The sequence below is a fragment of the Lissotriton helveticus genome, chromosome 2_1 (genome assembly GCF_964261635.1).
Source record: "Lissotriton helveticus chromosome 2_1, aLisHel1.1, whole genome shotgun sequence".
NCBI classification, from domain to species: Eukaryota; Metazoa; Chordata; class Amphibia; order Caudata; family Salamandridae; genus Lissotriton; species Lissotriton helveticus.
The window spans coordinates 43,405,749-43,425,582 of NC_136059.1; the positions used below are offsets into that span (position 1 = coordinate 43,405,749).

General features: G+C 48.0%; 1 protein-coding gene across 1 annotated transcript in view; it reads right to left on the reverse strand.

The window, feature by feature from the left end:
- LOC144817689 (long-chain-fatty-acid--CoA ligase ACSBG2-like) overlaps positions 1-19,834 on the reverse strand; it is a 635,515-nt gene that overhangs the window by 108,164 nt on the left and 507,517 nt on the right. Inside the window, exon 9 of the mRNA XM_078674436.1 lies at positions 14,044-14,292. Within this exon, the coding sequence (XP_078530562.1) occupies positions 14,044-14,292 (249 nt within the window). The remainder of the gene's footprint in view (positions 1-14,043; positions 14,293-19,834) is intronic.

Here is a 19,834-nt window from a genome sequence, read left to right on the forward strand (position 1 = left end):
AGAAGTGCTTATGGCGACCTTATGCCGAGGTTTCGGAATAGGTTTGACCACCGGAGCTACTGGTGGGATAGCAGTAGGTATTGGTGGAATGGGAGTCTCAACAGGGGTGCTAATTGGTTTGTTGGCAGGTATGGAGAGGGTGGCTAGATTTAAAATACTTTTTTCTGTCTCGAGTAGCTGGGTTTCTATTCGAGAGAGTCTAGCTTCAAGGGGGATTAGGAGTTTTTTTAACGTTTCCCACACAATCGTCAAAAATTCCACATCCTTTCCTTCAATCGTGCAGAGTGGTATCCCACCCTTCTCACCTTCAATTACAAGATTCTCTTTTCCCCCCACTGATTTTGCTGGACTAAGATCTGTTACTGAGGGGGAGCTATTAGCCATGGGAAAGAGTAAGTGGAGTGGCTGAGCTAGTACTTGGGAGGGTAACTGAGCCTTTGCAACCGTAGCCTTTTTCTTAGCGTAGGCAGTGGTGTTGTTACGCTTTCGGTTATGAGTGGAACCCTTTGAGGGGGTAGGAGAAATCCTCCCACTCATAACCTTACACTTAACAGTCGGTAGCGTCTCCAAAGGGGCCCCCTCAGCCCCAGTCACCCCACCCAATGATAGACTAAGGATGGGGGGGGATGCACGTGGGGGCCCCACCTCCAATGCTGGGACAGGAAGGGATTCGACTGATGTATGGTGGATGACTGCCTGCGTTATGATAGGAGCTAAGCCCTTTGGCTGGACCGGTGTTTTGGCAAAGGCATACTGGCCTAAAGAGGATTTTTTCGCCGTACCCAACTCCTGGGAAATCCTTCTAGCTGCATCGAGTTCAATGGAGACCCTATGCTGCATTTTACTGATCTCCATATCTATGGCGGTGTTGGTTCTGATGATGAAGTCATCAAGTGTACCATCTTTCAAGTTCGCTTTGGCTGCCCTACTTCTGTACTCACGTGTAGACATAGCACCTTGTCTTCAGCAAGCACAGCTAGCAGGTGAATTTGCAATAACAAGAAGAAGAATGAGGCCCAGTGGTGTAGCCCGGCCCGGACTCTACCGTACTCGAACGGCCTCAAACGGCCCGCTCTTTGCCCGGTCTTCGCCCCGGTCTCCGTCCCGCGCGCGTCCCGCGTCGCGGGTGGAGATTGCGTCAGTAATGTACGTGGGGGCGGTGGGCGTGACCACCGGGGGAAGAGGCACCAGCTGCGCAGACTGAGGAATGCTGGGCCTCGCAGTCCCCCGGTCGGTTCCTTCCTCGGGATTCCTCTCAGACCTCAACCCACAAGGGCTTCCAGCTGGGAGCGATGACAGGTTCTGCCGATTGCAGAACGCGCTCACATCAGCAGAAGCGCTTCAGTGGGGAGGCAGGGTTTTCACAAGTGCGGCTGAGCGAGAGTGTGGTCCAGTGACAGGCAGCAACAATGAGCACTCCGTGAGCGGCACCCGCGAAGCGGGTGTCGCGAAAGGTGAAGAAGGCAGGAGGCGGTGGGCGTGGCCGCCGGGGGAAGAGGCACCAGCTGCGCAGACTGAGGAATGCTGGGCCTCGCAGTCCCCCGGTCGGTTCCTTCCTCGGGATTCCTCTCAGACCTCAACCCACAAGGGCTTCCAGCTGGGAGCGATGACAGGTTCTGCCGATTGCAGAACGCGCTCACACCAGCAGAAGCGCTTCAGTGGGGAGGCAGGGTTTTCACAAGTGCGGCTGAGCGAGAGTGTGGTCCAGTGACAGGCAGCAACAATCAGCACTCCGTGAGCGGCACCCGCGAAGCGGGTGTCGCGAAAGGTGAAGAAGGCAGGAGGCGGTGGGCGTGGCCGCCGGGGGAAGAGGCACCAGCTGCGCAGACTGAGGAATGCTGGGCCTCGCAGTCCCCCGGTCGGTTCCTTCCTCGGGATTCCTCTCAGACCTCAACCCACAAGGGCTTCCAGCTGGGAGCGATGACAGGTTCTGCCGATTGCAGAACGCGTTCACACCAGCAGAAGCGCTTCAGTGGGGAGGCAGGGTTTTCACAAGTGCGGCTGAGCGAGAGTGTGGTCCAGTGACAGGCAGCAACAATCAGCACTCCGTGTAAGAATTTACGGTGTATAACCCGCAGTCTGGAACTCGCAGAGATATGTGATGTTTGCATACAGCAGTAGTCCCATTGCTCATCAGACAGTTCTTTTCCAAGCTCTTCGCTCCATTGAGATCGGGCGGAATACGGTGTGTTCTCACGTTGAGTTTGCATTTATATAGGTTAGACATTACGTGTGTCCCATCTGTGGGTCCCAGCATGCTGTGTAGTGGAAGAAGAACCACCAGTTCCTGAGGGAAATCCGGCAGGAGCGCCCTCATCCCCTGTCTCAGTCGCACATAGAGAAATATGTCCAGGGGAGAGGGCTGTGTCCCCTGAAACAAATGCTTTGATGATCGAAACTTTCCCTCATGAAATAGGTCTCCCCATACTGCGACATGTACACGTTTACATAGGTTCCATAGGTGGCAAGGCGAGCATATTGGTTATTCGATGCCAGGCGTCTACTGTGCTGGTAACTGTGGTGGGTGGTGTCATCCATGAGCGGCTGGGCCCACGTATGATACCATTAAGTGGTATAGGGTCTGCAAGCCATTACTTAGTAGCTATCTGTGGCATGTATCTAGGGGGATATATCCAGAAATATGCGTACTGGGCTTGGGCACTCAAGTAGTAAGTCTCAAAGTCGGGAATGTCGAACCCACCATGTTCATATGGCTTGATCGGGGTTGCCCATTTAAGCCGCGGTTGCTTCCCCCCCAAAGCAGTTTTATCAGTGCAGTCCATAGGGTTTTGAATAGAAATTGTGGGAGCACAATCATTTTTATTATAGAGGCGCGACCTGCCAATGATAACGGCAGTGAAATCCAGCGCGTTACATTGCTAGTAAGCTTCGAGATTGCTGTACCGTAGTTTAGCCGGATCGTCTCTTCCCTATCCATGGCCACCTGTATCCCAGATATCTACGGTCTATGTCGCACCACTCTAATGGAAAATCAAGGTGAAATTTGGGGACTAAGATAGAAAATCTGAGACTTCCCCCAGTTTATATTTATACCGGACAATTGACCCAACACAATAAACTCTCTCAAAAGGGGATTGATATTACTTTGAGGGTCCCTAATATATAGCGTCATATCGTCCGCATATAAGGAGACCAGGATTTGGCGTAAACAACATCTAAATGCCATATCTCGGTGACGCTGGCGCAGCCTGGAGGCCAGCGGCTCAATTACCAAAGCGAATAATAATGGGGACAACGGGCACCCCTGTTGGGTACCCCTCGAAATAGAAACCGTAGGAGACACATTGCCATTGATCAGCACTTTAACCATGGGCTGATTATATAACAGTTTAACCCACAATATAAAAATTGGTGGAAAACCCATATGCTGCAGCAACCCAAAGAGGTAATCCCACTCCACTGAATCAAACGCCTTAGTGGCATCTAAAAAAATGCAGCAAGCGGGAACTCCTGTGCCACCGTCTGCATCAAGGAAAAAAGAGTACGGAGGTTATGGGAGGTGGCCCTGCCCAGAACAAAGCCCGGGCATCGCTTAACCACCCAAGCGCGATATCCCCCAAAAAGTCATCTAGTTCTTCTGTGCCATGCCACTGTGAGGTGTACAGTGTCTGGTAATGGGCAGTGAACACTTCAAGGATTTCGAGTGTGTCCCGATGCATCACCTCCCGGTCCCTTTGGTAAAGATATTGTTAAAATTCTGTCTTTCTCATGAGGGGTAGTATTAGGAAATACTGCTTTGATCGGAGTTATTTTTTGAGCTATCCAGAATGGAATTTGTTCCCGCTTTGTGAGTAATTTACCAACGACCGAATGTAAAGTCTGAGGTGTAATTCTATTTGTGTTCCCCTGGTTAGGAGGCTGTTGTGGAATCATTATTGCAGGTTGGACTGTAAGAGTCCGCATGACAAATTGAACCAATTGTCTATAGATTTTAATTAGCTCTTTGAGTTGAGCTCGTAGTTCCACATCCGTCATTTCATTAATTTCAGGATGTGATGTATAGCTGGCTAATACAGGCCATGTTGCTCCCTGTCTACCAAGTGTACCGAGCCTGGTAATGTGATTTATATGTTTTAGGGTGCCTTTAAACCAGAGCGCATGCTCTTGGTATGTTAGTGGAATTTCAATATCCTCGAAAGGAATGTATTCCGTTGGTGGTTCATCTTCTTTGTAGAAGTGAAACACTTGTATTCTTGGATCTACTTCAGGGAAGATTATCCATGAATAGAATGCCTCTGTCTGGTGATATTCATGTGCCTCTATCACAAAAACTACCCTACCACCTCTTGCTGATAGGGCATTTATTATACGTTTTATAGTGATAGCTTTTCTTAAATTTAGAGGAATCATTATAGCATCCTAGTCGGTTTCTTGGAAACCTGTATAGTCTAGAGCTGTATTGACTGGATCAGCCGTAGCTCCACCGGCCCCGGGAAGTACTTTGTCGGCCATTTTGTTGACTGAAAGTTTGCAAAGCAAGTTTCAAGGAAACAAAGATAAGGTGCACAATATTTTGGTACACTGTATCCTTCAACGTTGAACAAACCAAAAAGCTGATACATAGGATTTTCTTCCAACTCAGCTATGGCGGATATTATCCCTTTACCACTCCAGACGTCTATTGGAGCATTACGGAAAAAGGGGTATGTTAGAAAAGCACGACTGAGTTACTTTAGTCTCTAGCATTAAATGAGTGCCTTGACCCACGTTGGGTGCCATGTAGTGTAGTTCCTATATTCCCAATAGGCTCTGCGCATTGGAATATTATACCCTACACATATGACATAGGACTTAGGTCAGTAGGCCTCTATCGAATATACTAAACTTAATTGTGAGTGCCATCTAGCTCAGAGGTCACTAGAAACTTTCTCGAATACACAAGAAGGGATTCGTTTCTGACAAACCGCATAAACATGACAACTTTGTTTCCCTAGGACTGGAATAACTATCTTCAGAGTCGTGGAAACAATAGATAAGTATTTCACTCAGTCAATCGTGCATGCTTTATTTCTACAGAGGGTGCACAGAAATAGAGAGACAGGCGTTTCAATAAAAAGGGTTTATTGAACAGTCTTCTTTCTCATGCAAGAGAGGTGAACTGCTACAATAGTTAGGCAGTATGTAAAGTATAATGCGTACAGCGTAAACAGTAATATGAAATAGTACTGTAAGAGCATTGTATGGTTTCTAAGCCATATAAAAATACATACATAAATAACATAGGCTAAAATACTCAACTGGTGCTTCTAAAATACGCCTACCCCAATGTACCTAACCTAAGTCTAGTACGAGGGAAGTGTTGTCTTTAGCATAGGTTTTGTTTTGCCATGAATTTGCCAAAGGTTTCTCTAGGTTCTAATCAGCTCCATGCCTTTAGAATGAAGGAGGTCTGGTATCTCTGTCTCAGGCTTGATTTCTGAACACCCCGCAAGGGGAGTCAGAAACACTTTAGCTGGAATCTCTGCAGAGGAGGACAGCTTCTGATCATTGTTCCGGCTGGCGAGTCGGCCAGTATTGACGTAAAGTCAAGCATATGAATGTCATGAGTGAACCCCTAAGGAATAGATGTTCATTGTAAACTGACTGAGTTCTTGGAGAAATCAATATTCAAGCAAGGGGAAGTCCCTAACGGCTTTAAACAGATTTTACAAGAAATCTTTGTGACGTAGAAGAAAGGATGGAAGTAGCCTTGCCTGTATTTGGGTAGCTTGGGCTATGCCTAAATAAGGGCTTGATTTTTATATCAATGGCAACGTGAATTGTACCTATATAAGGGCATGAATCGGGAAAATTCATTCGGAATCTAAAACGCCATACAACACTCACTGCGTGGGGTGCATTTGCCAAGGCTTGTTGGCGCTCCAGCCGGAAATCGACCCCTCAGCCCTTGACATCCTTCGTGGGACAGCTCACCTCCGGATCCTGGTCGTCCTCGACGTCTCCTGGTCCCCGTGGCTGCAGAGTCAAGCATCCCTTCTTCGCACCTGAAGCACCCGACCTCGGTGGGCATTCGACTGCCGAGCCTCTGGTCACTTGTTGTGACCCAATCTCTGTCCCCTCTGCTTTTAGGTTCCTCTCACCTCGAATCCAGACTTGGAATCCACCCAACACTCTTCGCTTTCCTGGCAGCATTACTACTTTAAAGCTCTCCATTGAAAACAACAAAGGTTTCCGACACCACTTGACCCCATGCACCCGGCTTCTCTTGGATAGGTAACACAGGTACTCCGGTACTCACTGGTGAGTTGGCTGTAGAACCTCCTATGTTCCAATGGGTTTGCTCAAAGTCCTTGTAGAAAGGTCCTTAAACTCTTACTTTCCAACCGTGACTTTCCCATAGAGTTGTACACAGCACGCGGTCGTGTTTCCTCATTGCACCCGTCCTCCGTGAGCTCCCTGTGTCACTCCTCTGCGTGGCTCCTCGGGTTCCAACTATTCTACGTGCTCTAGGTACTGTGTCTATTGAAGTCGTGATTGTTATACCATTTTTTTAGTATATGGTTCGGTCTCTCCCTGAAGCATGCTGTGCATTATGCTACTTACGAATGTTCTATCATTACAGTATTGTGTGCTTTAAGTTCTAATCTCATGTAGAGATTAGTAGAGATACTTATATTAATAAATACATATTTTTATATAACTACTGTGTGGTTCTCCTTTCATTTGGGCATTCAGGATGTTATAGACTGGTAAAACAACCTGCTTTACATTCCTTCAAGATTAAGCCTGAAAACTGCTCTCCACAGCTACCACTAGGATAGCTTTGACCTCATACATCATAAGGGTCATGTGGCCTGGTTCAAGGTGCCCACTTTAATTAGTGGACAGCATATACCAATCCACTTTCTCGCATAGACCCTACTTAAGGGCATGCTGGGCCAGACGTGCAGCCGATAGACGGCATTACGTTGTGTGAGTCTACTGCTGGGCTGTATGACTGCTTTCTAGGCACTGAATCTACCTGCTCGTTTGCACCTTAAATTCCAGGTTTTAAACTCAATTTTAATTACATTTGCTATACGTTTTTAAGGAAAGTCTATATGTCCAAATTGTCTTTGTATATTGTTGGCTGTTCTTACCTCACTTTGAGTTTTATTCTGTTCCTTCTTTTCAGCTTCCCTGGTCCGCCGCGTCCATTTGGCCGATTGTTGCGGAGGGAAGCTCTTTATTTTTGCATCATTTCTGGTGCCACACTCCTTGGGGTTAGCGGCCCAGCTTTTTTCACTACTAGACCCTACTTAAGGGCATGATGGGCCAGACGCGCAGCGGGCATGCCGCTGGCCGCATGCTCCCCAAAGGGAAGCCCGTCTGCGCCCGTCCGCGCCTTGACCGGGCCCAGGCCCAGAAACCCTTGCCCTTGCCTAGAAAAAGTGATATAAATTTACGATATTCAGGTGAGATATTGCGTGCCCTACCCCCTGCCACCCACTATATTTTATGCACATATTTGTACCACAAGGCTAAACTGAAGTCTGATGAGACACAGGGCTCCCACTGAGAGGAAACTACTCCTTTTCTACCATCCAATCTAGACCAGGTTTCTCTAACCACCCCAGAGACACCAAGGGTAAGCAAAAATATACAGTTAGCCAGGTCTATGGTAAAACATAAATATGAAATAGCGGATTTTATCCCTGATGTAAAATTAGACGCCTTTTTCATTACCGAAATATGGGGAGGGGAAGCAGCAGATCCAGTATCGCTCTGTTTAGACAAGACAGGTTACTGAAAAGAGGTGGAGGCCTTGCTTTATACACCGTAGTGAGATCAACGCACACTGCTTGGGGATTCCCACAACAGACTGCGAAGCATTTCTTTTTAAACTGTCTCTTCACAAACAAGAAACATCCACTGGAATACTTATTTATAGACCACCTGGCCCTAAAAACTGTTTTCTAGCCAGTCTTCATTCATTACTAGAAAATGGCCTTCAAAATTACTATTTCTCAACTTTTACCTAGCGTCATCCAGATATGAACAATTGATCAATGACCCAACATATCTTCTTGGTCATACTTAAGATGGCTTTTTTTTCCAACAAGCCTGCCATTTCTAATCCTAGAACACTCCCTCTGGGTTGGTCAGACCATTGAGCACACTTTTTGACTATGCCCTACCTTCATGTTGCCAGACTTCAATTAAACTTGTATCTAAAGTGTTCAGTAGGCCTTAGCATAAAATAGACCCATAGGTATTAACCTCTCATCTTCTACACAACCCCCCAGATATTGGCATGGACACTAATGCCTCTGCCGAGAATTATACCTTATGGCTCAAATCTATTTTTGAAAAAATTGCACCCTTCATCTCCGCCCACAGGCATAGAAGAACACCTTTGGCTCCGTGGTTCTGTGAAGCACTGAGACTTGAACAGCAAGGAGACAAGAGAAAAGTTCTCAAAAAGACTATGAAAAATCTGAAAAACATACATATAAAATAGCTCTTGCAAATTACAAAAAAAGGGTTATCAATGAAAAAAGCCTCTATTATAAACAACAAATTGAAAAAGCTGGCAATTCTAATGAAGAATTATTCCTAGTTATAAAAGAAATTACCTCAGCTACAAAAAACAAATCTATTGCTCACAATCAAGATTTCTGTGACCCTCTGAGCCGGTCATTTAAAAGTAAGGTTGATATAATCTTTGACCAATTTGACAAAACCGATATTGACATTGACCCTAACGACTTGGAAATACCCAATGATCGTTCCATAACAAAATTCACTACAACATTCACTCCCATATAGGACCTCTTCTTTTAGCTGCTAAATTCAGGTCTCCTGCCGATCCTTGTCCCCCTAAGATCTTATAAGCTGGCAATTCAGCATATTGCCTCTCACCTATCATTAGTTTTCAATTAAATGTTTGTGCAAAGGACATTTCCTGTAGTTTGGAAACAAGTCAATATTCTTCTTCTTATAAAGAAACCCTCTCTTGACTCTAGTGTTACGGCAAATTATCGTCTCATTTCAAGACCTCCTTGCCAATTAAAATGATGTAAAAAATAATTAATGTTGAGCTATCAAACTATATTCCAGACAATCAATTTTTGGACCACAGTCAGTTTGGGTTTAAAGGGAATCACAATACAGAGACTACACTGATAAAGACCACTAAAGAGATAAGAATGGCATTGGATGGCGGAGGATCAGCAGATCTCATCCTGCTTGACTTCTCAGAATTTGTCCATCTTATCAAAAGTTTTAATTTGATTCCAACATCCTATGTGGACCACACCCAATTGGTCGTGTCTGCTGTGGATAATGATGTCAACTATTCCCTAAGATTACACGATTGCATGATCTCCCTAAGCAACTGGATAAGTAGACACTGCTTATAATTAAACTTGAGTAAAGCAGATTATTCTGGCCGGACATTCTGGGCTCTCCTCCTGACTTGGTGGATGAAGCTAAAAATCTTGGCTTTTTTTATGAATGGTAAGCTCAGATATGATGCACAGGTATCAAGAGTTGCATCTTCCTCTTTTTTGTGATAAAAACCTTACGGAAACTTTTTCTTTCTATTCCTAGAGATACTAGATAGACTGTTGTCTCCTCATTGATTTTATCTGAACTGGATTATTGTAATGGCCTGTTCATGAATCTCCAGGTTAAATTACTTGATAAACTCCAAGTGATTCAAAAAGCAGCAGCCAGACTGGCCTTGAACATCCCCGAATTCCAGTCGATTTCTGCAGGCCTTCAGGAGCTACATTGGCTCCCAGTGCGACAACACATTAAGTTTAAGGCTCTCTGTATGGCCGATAACGCCTTGTACAGAGAAGGATCGGAATTCCTGTGGAAGGCTGTTAATTGGCACTCACCAAGTAGACTTTTACGGTCAACTAATGCCAAAATGATTACCATCACAGGAAGTAGGAAAGTGAAATGGGGAGGAAGGAGGTTCTATAGTATCAACAAGAGAGAGAGGGATAGTTACTCTTGTTTCCCCTAAAGAGTATACTTGAAAACACCAAAAGAGTGACTGCAAAGTGTCTAAGTAAAACCTAGACAATAGGACAGCACAAGGAAAAACTTAATTCTTTAAAAGAGCCCTCACTCACCAACCTAGTTGGTGACATGCTTCATCATTGGTTTCCCACCAGAGAGGCTGAGTGCCTCCCTGGTGTGCTACGACGCCTGAGTTACAGCGGAGCAGGTTTTCGTGAAGAGATCTGAGTGTGAGAAGTGGTGCAAGTTTTACAAGGTAGCCGGTTTTATCCAGAAATTATTTAAATAATGGAAAACCAGCGACCGTTAAAAACAGGTGAGACAGACGTTGGCTGTCTGGTTAAGTTAACCAGGGCCTTCCGGTTTAGTACAATAAATGATGAAAGATGGTCGATATGTTTCAGCTTTTCAGGGCAATTTTTGCTAAGCATTCGTCAGGACCGAAAAAAGTTCCACGGCGGTATACGCTCGCTAAGGCGTACCCTAACCAGTGGAACCCTATTGACTGTAAAACTCATGGTTCTACTACAGTGGCCTGCTGGGATTGCCTAGGCCATTTGACTCTGTAAGAAAAATAAACAGGACACACATAATGCTGTATATTGAAATCAGTGCTCAACTCTTTATCAAGCAACTAGGGGGTGTTGAATATTTCATTGATCCTGTGCTGTATGTGGGAAGATTTGTAAAATAACTGTAACTCCACTAGTGCCCCTATCTCAGGCCCCCGTGTCATTATATACAGCCACTCCGAATGCAGTTGTTTTGCGGAGGGGTCCCAGCTACAGGTAATCGCCAGTAGCATGTTCCGCACGTTGAATGTAGGCGGTTTTGCACTTAATATATGTGTTTTGAGATAAGTAATACCTTAATTCCAACTGGTGCTCAGAGACGCGCACTCATATTAAAAATCGATATATATACACACTTCTACAGTGCTGTGAGTTTGTAGGAAGCGCTTGGGCATATACATATACAAATAAAAACACACAATAACATAGAAAACTTGGAGGCTTACTTGAAAACAGGACTCGTTTCACAGCATGGGTCCGGGAGGGGGAATTGATATGCTGAGAGGATCTACACGAGGGGTGCGATATAATGAGTGGTAGGAAGTGATACACAGGGGGTAGCCAGGAATCCCATTCATAACTCCCATTAAACTTCTATGCTCGCATACTCCCGCTCAGAACCTAACGCTGTCCTCCTCTGCCTGAATGTTGCTGCACAGCAGCAATCACTGGTAGAAATGCCGGCTAGCGGTCATGTGACACCAGCGGAGAGCGTATGATGTGCTACGTCTGGGTCACAAGGTGTAAAACTACTAGACCGCGCGGAAGTGAGAACTTTTAACAAACTTTATTGGCCAGCCCAAGGAGACATTGTGGAACAAAAGCAATGTCAAATTGCCAAAGGGGAAATGGTGCATTTAAAGCGATTGTCCCTGATATCATTGTTTCCAGACCTGAAATATGAGCAGAGGTTAATACCAATGAAAAACAATTGGAAATTATAATAGAAAAAGGCTCCCCAATTCTTTAACGGGATTGATCATGGTAAATTGCTGCCAGTGCTGGACAAATAATAGCCCTCCCAGCATATGGGCGAGTAACAATCTCACTCACACTAATACTTCAAGGAAAATATCGTTGCTAATGTGAAGGGGAATGAAACCCACCAGTCTTGGTTAAAAATATTCCCTAAAGGGGTACGTTAATCAAAAAGACACTGATTCATAGACTATAGACCAAGAGTCTAAGAGTCTATAAGTGGGTCAGTCTATGCCCAGAGGATTGCGCTTATGTACTGGATGGCACTGTTCAGAAAGGAGGTGGATGTTAGCATTTAAGAACTAAGCCCCATGGAATATTATCGTTGAGTCCCGTGCGATGTGTAGACAAGCGGTAAATCCACCGCTGCTCCTTTTCAAAAGCGTCTGTGAATGGAAAGCAAGAAATGATCTGTGAATTTCGTGGTATGCTTGCAGCACCGAATGTTGCTATGGTGTTTGCATATCCGTTGTTTTATTTTGCGTGCTGTCATGCCCACGTACCTGAGCCCACACGGGCAGGTGATCAGGTATACAACGTCTGTAGAATTGCAGTTCGTGTGGGACTTTTGTGACCATTGTTTTCCGGGTTCCAATGATAGATGTTTTGTGGTAGGGGTTAGGTGGCAGACACTACAGGACCCGCATGGAAAATGTCCTGTAACTGAAGGGAGGCCCCATGCATTCAGAACCGTCTGGTCAGCATCCTTGTCCAGTTTTCTGGGGCGTGTATGTACGAGAGTGTCCTTAATGCTCCTTGCTCTTTTAGAGGAGAAAAGTGTTTTTTCCCATTTGTAATTCTTGCTCTCCAGGATTCTCCAATGCTTCTTGATGGATTTGCATTGGAGGCTACCTTATAAGTGGTCACACAAGTGAGAGGTATGGTCTCCGTTGTTCTTACCGGGTTTTCCTCTAGGAGTGCTTCCCTGTTCTGATTTTTAGCCCTCTTGCAACTCTTCTTTAGAATCCTGTCCAGATAGCCTCGACTTTTCAATTTCACAGTGAGCTCTTGTGCCTGGGACTTGTGTTCCTCTGTTACCTCACTGCAGTTGCGTCTGAGCTGTAGGTTTTGGCCGATGGGGAGATTCTCACGCAACGGGCGGGGTGGTAGCTGGAGTAATGCATATTTTTTTGGGGCGTTGGTTTATGGTGCGTTCTGGTCCGTAGTTGATTTCCAACTTTGGTAATAACCTCGTTGAGGAAAACCATCTTGTCTTCTTTGTAAGAGTACGTAAACTTCAGTTTGGGTTCACACGTGTTGATCCACCCGAAGAACTCCAAAAGGGTATTTTCGGTACCTTGCCTGATGATGAGCACGTTGTCTATGTACCTTTTCCAAAAGGATACATAGGACGCATAGTGGTTCCGTGCCTATAAAATGTGTTTGCACTCAAAGTCATATACGTACAGCCCGGCAACACTAGGGGCAAAAGTGCTGCCCATGTACGTGCCCGTCGACTGTAGGTAGAGCTCTCCCTTGTATTCAAAAAAGTTTTTCTTAAGTGCAAGGGTTGCAAATGATACCACAAATTCCTTGGGTGCGACTAAGTCCTATGCAGTTGTCTCCAATATATGACTCTGATGGTATCGTACTGCGGTATGCAGGTATAGAGGCTTTCTATATCTAATGTAACCAGGAATTATGGTTCTTCTGAGATTTCGATATCCTGTAAAACTGAAAGTAAGCTCTTGGTGTCCTTAAGGTAGGTGTTGGTAAACCTGGATCAGTGGGTTGAGAAAGAAATCGCAGTAACGCGACAGGGGTTCAAGCATAGCGCCGATACCCGACACAATCAGTCGGCCAGGTGAGGGTGTTCTGTTTTTATGTGTTTTTGGCAAGGTGTAGCAATACGATACAATACCCTTGCTGGTAGTGAGGAAATCCGCCTCATGTTTCGTGATGTGGCCCTGGGTTTCAGCCTCATTCACAAGATCAAGAATCATAGCCCAGAGTTCTGTCGATGGGTCAGTGGCAAGGCGGATGTAACTGACCTGATCATTCAGAATGCATCTAAATTCCATGTCTTAGGCTATTGCGTCTTGTATATCAATCCCCCCCGCCAAGGAAGGAGTTTCATCAATAGCACTGCTAAGCTATGGAACTCCCTCCCATTATATCTTAGGTCAGTACCCAATCTTCTTGCTTTAAGAAGGGAACTGAAGACTTGGCTGTTTAGGAATCAGTAATGCACCTGCTTCGTAACTCATTGTCTGCAAGCACCCAGACACTTTTGGGTAGAGGCACGCTACAGAAATAACATAACAATATATAACCTGGCTATTCTATAGGCTCCAGCAAGTCTGCACGGTATCCCCCTGGATGATGTGTGCCATGCATATACACATAACGTAACATAAGAAATCACATGAATGTAATATAAGCTGCATAGACTATTGATGGTAGGCTGTTCGGTCACAGATAGAAGATATTCATCTTGAGGATGACAGCACATAAAATATTCTCTGAGTTTTCGTCAATATAAAGTCAAATGAAGCAGATATGATCAAAGGTTAGTACTGACCTTGTTATGCGGAAATCACTTGACGCAATATTTCTTGTCACAGATATTGTACGAGGTCCAGAAGACTCACTCAAGCCATAAATATCCATAATAGGAAGATTCAAACCCATAAAAATCTCCAAGGTCTCCTTTGCGATGGGAGCTGCTGCTGTGTAAAGCCGTACGCATCGATCAAGGCCCACACCAGCCTGTATCTTTTTCAAAACTAGATAATCAGCCATCGAGTCCCCAAGGGGTGCAGCACAATTACTGTAATAAAAAAGCAGACTGGTTAGAAAATTAAGCATTAGAAGGAGTAAGCATTCACAAATGGGTTGGGATGGACTGTCTCTAAAAACCAAGGCACTGACTAAGATTCATCCATCCTAGGTGTCAGGGAGAGGGAACTAAGCAGCCAGGTGACCCATGACCATGTAAAGTGGAATGGAATGGAAATAACATTTATAAAGCACAAACGTATGCAGTGAGGCATCATGGCGCTAACCAAGGAAAATAAAAAGACAGACCAACCAAGCTTACAAGGAAAAGAAAGTGGTGGAAGGTCAAACCTTCAATTGTTGTTCAGTTGTTGTATCACCTTATGCCAGTCAGTTTTTTCTTTTTTCAGGCTAATGTATGTTGCATTTTGATACTAATATTTTCTCATTTTATAAGGGTTGTTGACTAAAACAACAGAATCGCGTTTGGATTATCACACACATGAAGAATACCAGCACTTACCAGCACTTATCTGCCCTAACCATATAGCTTACTTTCTAACTGCGGGAGAACAGTGAGTCACATCTGAGCCAAGAGCACCCCTCAGAGTGGATTGGTATCTGCGACTGCCAGTGAAGTAAACAGAAGTGCTCTACCGGAGTTGCACCAAAAAAATCAGAAAATTTGGGTTTTTAACCCCTACATTCTCTTCCAGGGGATCCTCATCAATAGTCATAAGCACATGAATATTCCCGCCCATGCACGGGGACCCGGAAAACAAAAACATATATGAAGATATATATATATATATTTCCACAAAGTTCATCCAGAGACGAAGCCGCACTCCGCATTAGGTAAGTGACACACTTTATTTATTGAAGGCATGCAGCTTCACCTCCCGTTTGCAGTCTCCTGCCCTACGCGTTTCAAAGCCTCTTCCGCTTCTTCATCAGAGGCTGTTGTAATGTGGAGAAGGGCCCTAGGCCCGCATGTTGTAAGAGCAGCAAATGAGGTAGACACGGACACCAGATAGCTAGTACAACTATGCCCACGAGCACGTGCGCTCGGCCCCTTTTATTGGCAGCGTCACCTGACCCAGTGACGTCTGTGGTGGGTGGATGCACAGTGTGAGGTTACACTGAAAACAACTAGACTGTGTCCTCGCAGGACACTACATCCCTCCCAAAGTTCAGGGAAGAGAAAATAAAATGTCCAACCTGCAAGACAAGCAGAATAAAACAAATTTACAACCCCAACAGATTTTCTACAGGCGATCGGCTGGGAGAACGCTGAAAGTTCCTGGATTACAAAGTCAGTCAGATGAGCTTCACCTCGGCGGTGTACTTCAGATCATCCTTGTCTTGCTGCGCTTATGTACATTGTTCAACACTTGGGGTTGTCTGGAGCAGAATAGGATTGACCCTTGAGGGGTCTCGCCGGTGTTCCGAGTCTTGTGAATGACAACGCTTGTTGGTTGTTGGAGATGATTGCGGCACGAGAGGTCTTTCTTTGGATTTGCTGATCTTGATGCTTTCACACCTCCTGCCGGCCAAGTAACTTCCGACTTGCCTGTCTATCCGGACTCCTCTCTCACTGGAGCCTTGAAGATTGGCCTCTCCTGCTTGGACTCTTCTCTCACTAGAGACGCTGGGAGGACCCTCATGCCGGACACGATGGGACCCGGTGGACCGTGCGGGGCTTCGCATGAGCCGCGCAAAGGCGTCGCTGAGGAACTGCCAACGGACTCACCGCCAAGCCTCTCATGATGTCCTCGGGGGTGTTCATGCCATCCGCCAGGATATTCTTGCCGTTAGGACATGGGTTCAGTGTCTTCACCAGACCGTTTCTCGGTGCCAGGTGTTCACCTGGGGCCTTCGTGCTTCCTGTTGCCTGCCGTGGAGCTGCCACTGCTGCACCTCTCCCATCCGGATTCCTCTCTCACAGGACATGCGGCCGAGGCCCTTGTCCCCTGGACTGCCACTAGATCGTGTGGGCTGTGCGGGTCGCTGCGGAACTTCGGACATGGCCACAGTCGAGTCTTGTGTAGTCCACAAGGGTGGATTGTCTAGTGCTCGGGTATGCTCTGCTTCTGCAAGCTTCAGGTTCACGGGGCACCCATGCGGTTCTTCGGTGGTTGGTCTCCTCAGGTGCGAGTTGTCGGGACTACTGGGATCCACACGGATGTTGCGATGTTCCTTGGACAGCACCGATGTTCCTGTGTACTGACTGTTGCAATGCTCCTTGGACAGCACCGATGTTCCTGTGTGCTGACTGTTGTTCTCTCTCTTCTTCTGTGGAGTAATGTTGTGGCCACAGTCGAGTCTTGTGTTACTCCATTCTTCCTCGTCGTTCTCTTCCTCGACGCAGTCAAGTCTTCTTTCTTGCTTGCTCGTGCTAACCAGGCTTCTCCATGTAGCGGGCCCTCTACATGTCGTCCCCTTGGTCTTGTCCATGCTGTGGGACACTGTCTTCTCTTGGCTTGGTGACTAGACCTGCCGTCGTATCTTCCCTTTTGTTTGATCACTTCCTTTGCTTCCATCTGGACACCCTTCCTTGGTCATCGGGTTTCTTGGGTTCCTTTTCCGGCGGCACTTCTGCAATTCTCTGGCGAATTGGCTTCTTGTCTTCTTCCCTTTCTTGGTGGCGCCGCGCCCTTCTTCTCCCTGTTCCATCTCGTGACGCGGTCTGGTCACCGTACTGTCTTGCTCTTCCCAACCAGTCTTCTCCAGGCAGCGTGCACTCCACCTGTTTCTCTCTGGTTTGGGGATGGCTCCCCGACACTCTGATCTTCTCTTCTTGTGACTGGACCGGTCGTCGCGATCTTCCCTCTTGACTCAGAATGTTAAACTGTGGTTGTCGAAGTTCGCTGGTCCATGTTCGTGAACTGTCTTGGTGGTCGAACTTCTTTGCTTGGGTGTGACCTTTGGTGGGTCGGCTTCTTTGTGTGGGCACGACTATTGGTCAAGTCGTCTTCTTGGCTTGGGTGCGACCTTTGGGCAGGTCGGCTTCTTGGCTTGGGTGCGACCTTTTGGGCAGGACGGCTTCTTGGCTTGGGTGCGACCTTTTGGCAGGTCGGCTTCTTGGTTTGAGTGCGACCATTGGTCCATGTTCGTGAACTGTCGTGGTGGTCGAACTTCTTCGCTTGGGTGTGACCTTTGGTGTTTTGGCGTTGGCGCGCTTTGTCTGCGCAGAGGAGGGTTGCGTCACCGCTCCTGGTGCATCTCTGGTGCATGCCGCCATGCGTGCTGACGATGGCGCTCTGGTTGCTGCGAGATGTCGCTGTTTTTCTTGGGGACCTTTGTGCGCTGTCCCGTGGCGTTGGCGTGTCGCCATGTGGCGCGTTTCTGCGCACTTACTGTTCAGGGTTCTTGGACGCCTGTTGCGTGACGTTGGGTACTTGCTGCTTTGGCTGTCGTCAGGTACTTGCTGCTTTGGACCGTTGGCAGGAGTAGTTGATGCTGCGGTGAACACCTGTGGCCACAAGGCGTCGTTGCTCTCTCCGTCCTTTGATCGCGACAGTCTTTTCCCCGGACGTTCTTCCAGTGCTTGGCAGTCGTTTCCCTCTAGACATTCTGTCAGTGCTTGAGTTCTCGCTGAGGTGTTCGTGCCTCTTCCCACGTTGCGTTGGAGGTGGCGACTGTCGACTCCTTGCTGGTGCGTGTGGGTGTTTCCTGCGTGATTGCGCACTTGCTTGCTGCTTGGTAGTAGATTCTCCTTGGGGGCGCTACTCAGTCTGTTGCGCCTTGCTACTGCTGATTTGACTGGTGTTATGCAATGCTTGTTTTCTTTCTTATTGATGCAGGTGCACTTTTCCTTTTGGCCATTGGGTCGCAGTGATGCCTGCTTCCTCCTTGCTCACGACTGTCTTCCCTTGTTGAGCACTCTATTATCTCGGTGCACATAAGGGGCAGGAGCTGCTGCTGTGACCTGGTGAGTCTCTTATTTTCATTATTTTGGGGGCAGAAATGCACAGGCTCATGCTCCTAGTCCTGCCGGGTTTGTTCAGAAAGCACAGGCGAACAGCAGTTTATTCCTTTTGATGTTTTGGTACTGCTGTGTTTGCTCACGGGGGGGGGGGGGCAAATGTTCTGATTCTTGCCGGGTGCACCGGCACTTTCATTTGATATCCCTGTTGGGCAGCTGCGGGCCGTGGAGGGAGTTACGGTGGGGCAGGGAGGCGGGGAGGGGGAGGGGCAGGGTGGAGGGTGCTAAAAACAGGCATATGGATCATTGCAGGTAAGTACACATTTTAATTAATAAAACGAAATTCGTAGCGCGCACAGCATTGCTTTTTGCCATGCAGTGCGCGCTACGAATTTCGTTTTATTAATTAAATTGTGTACTTACCTGCAATGATCCATATGCCTGTTTTTAGCACCCTCCACCCTGCCCCTCCCTCTCCCCGCCTCCCTGCCCCACCGTAACTCCCTCCACGGCCCGCGGCTGCTGTTGGGGCACATTTGAACTCGGCGGCTCCTGGCCGCATACAGGCTCTGCAGACCTCTCCACCCTCCCCGCTCGCGGCAGCCTCCGGCAGTCCTCGCGCGGGTGGGGGGGGGGGGTGTGTTGATGCTTCCCTCAGGCGGGTGAGCTCCGCGTTGTTTTCTGTTCTCTCTTCGGGACAGGGCCGCTCGAGGCAGGCCGCGGGTGGGCTCCGCCGGCTCTGCCTATTTAAATGTTGGTAGTCCTCCGGCACGGCAGGCTCCGCTCTTCACTGTCTCCCGCCACAGCAGCCTCACCTTTCACGCGCTGCGCGGCGGAGACCAGCCATGTTCGTAGCAGGCCGCGGGTGGGCTCCGCTGGCTCTGCTTTGTCCTTCCTTGCTGTGGGTGTTTCCGGCGGGCCGCGGGTGGGCTCCGCTGGCCTGTTGAATGTCCAGACCACGTTGCCAGGGGGGTCGGGAGGCGGTTAGCTACTCCGCCCCCTCCCCCTCGTAGTTCACTTAAGGTGCGGGTCCGGCCGCACACTCCCCACTCCGTCTACAGTCTCTATGCCCACCGCCTTCACTCATACATGCGGCGGGGACAGGGGACACCTCGGGCAGGCCGCGGGTGGGCTCCGCTGGTCCTGCTTCTGATTGGGCATTGTTCGTGGGCGGTCGCTTCCTGCTCCCGGGCTCACCTTCGGCCGATGGGCCTGGTCTCTGGTTGCGGCCGCGGCAGGTGGGCTCCGCCCGGCCGGTGCACCTCTCCGGTGGGGGTCTCTGCCTCGCGGCCGTCGCAGGTGGGCACTGGGCGGTCCGCTCGGCACCGGTGGGTCACTGTGTTGCAGCCGATGCGGGTAGGCTCCGCACGGCTCTCTCTTCGCCCCAGGCAGGGGCTCAGTCGCGGCCGACGCGGGTGGGCTCCGGTCGGTCCGCTCCACTCTCTCCTCACGCCGGGAGACTCACGCTGGGCATGGAGGTGCGGGGTGGACTCCTGGTCACCTCTGCTTTATGGATGCCTAAGCCCGGGGCACGGCACACGCCCCTCGGGCCTCTCGGCGGCCGGCGCTGTTTCCCCGGAGGGGTGCCCTGCACATGGGCACTTTCCTTCTTCTTTCCGGGGATGTTCATTGCGTTACCGCCTCGTCGCCAATGTAATGTAGTGAAGGG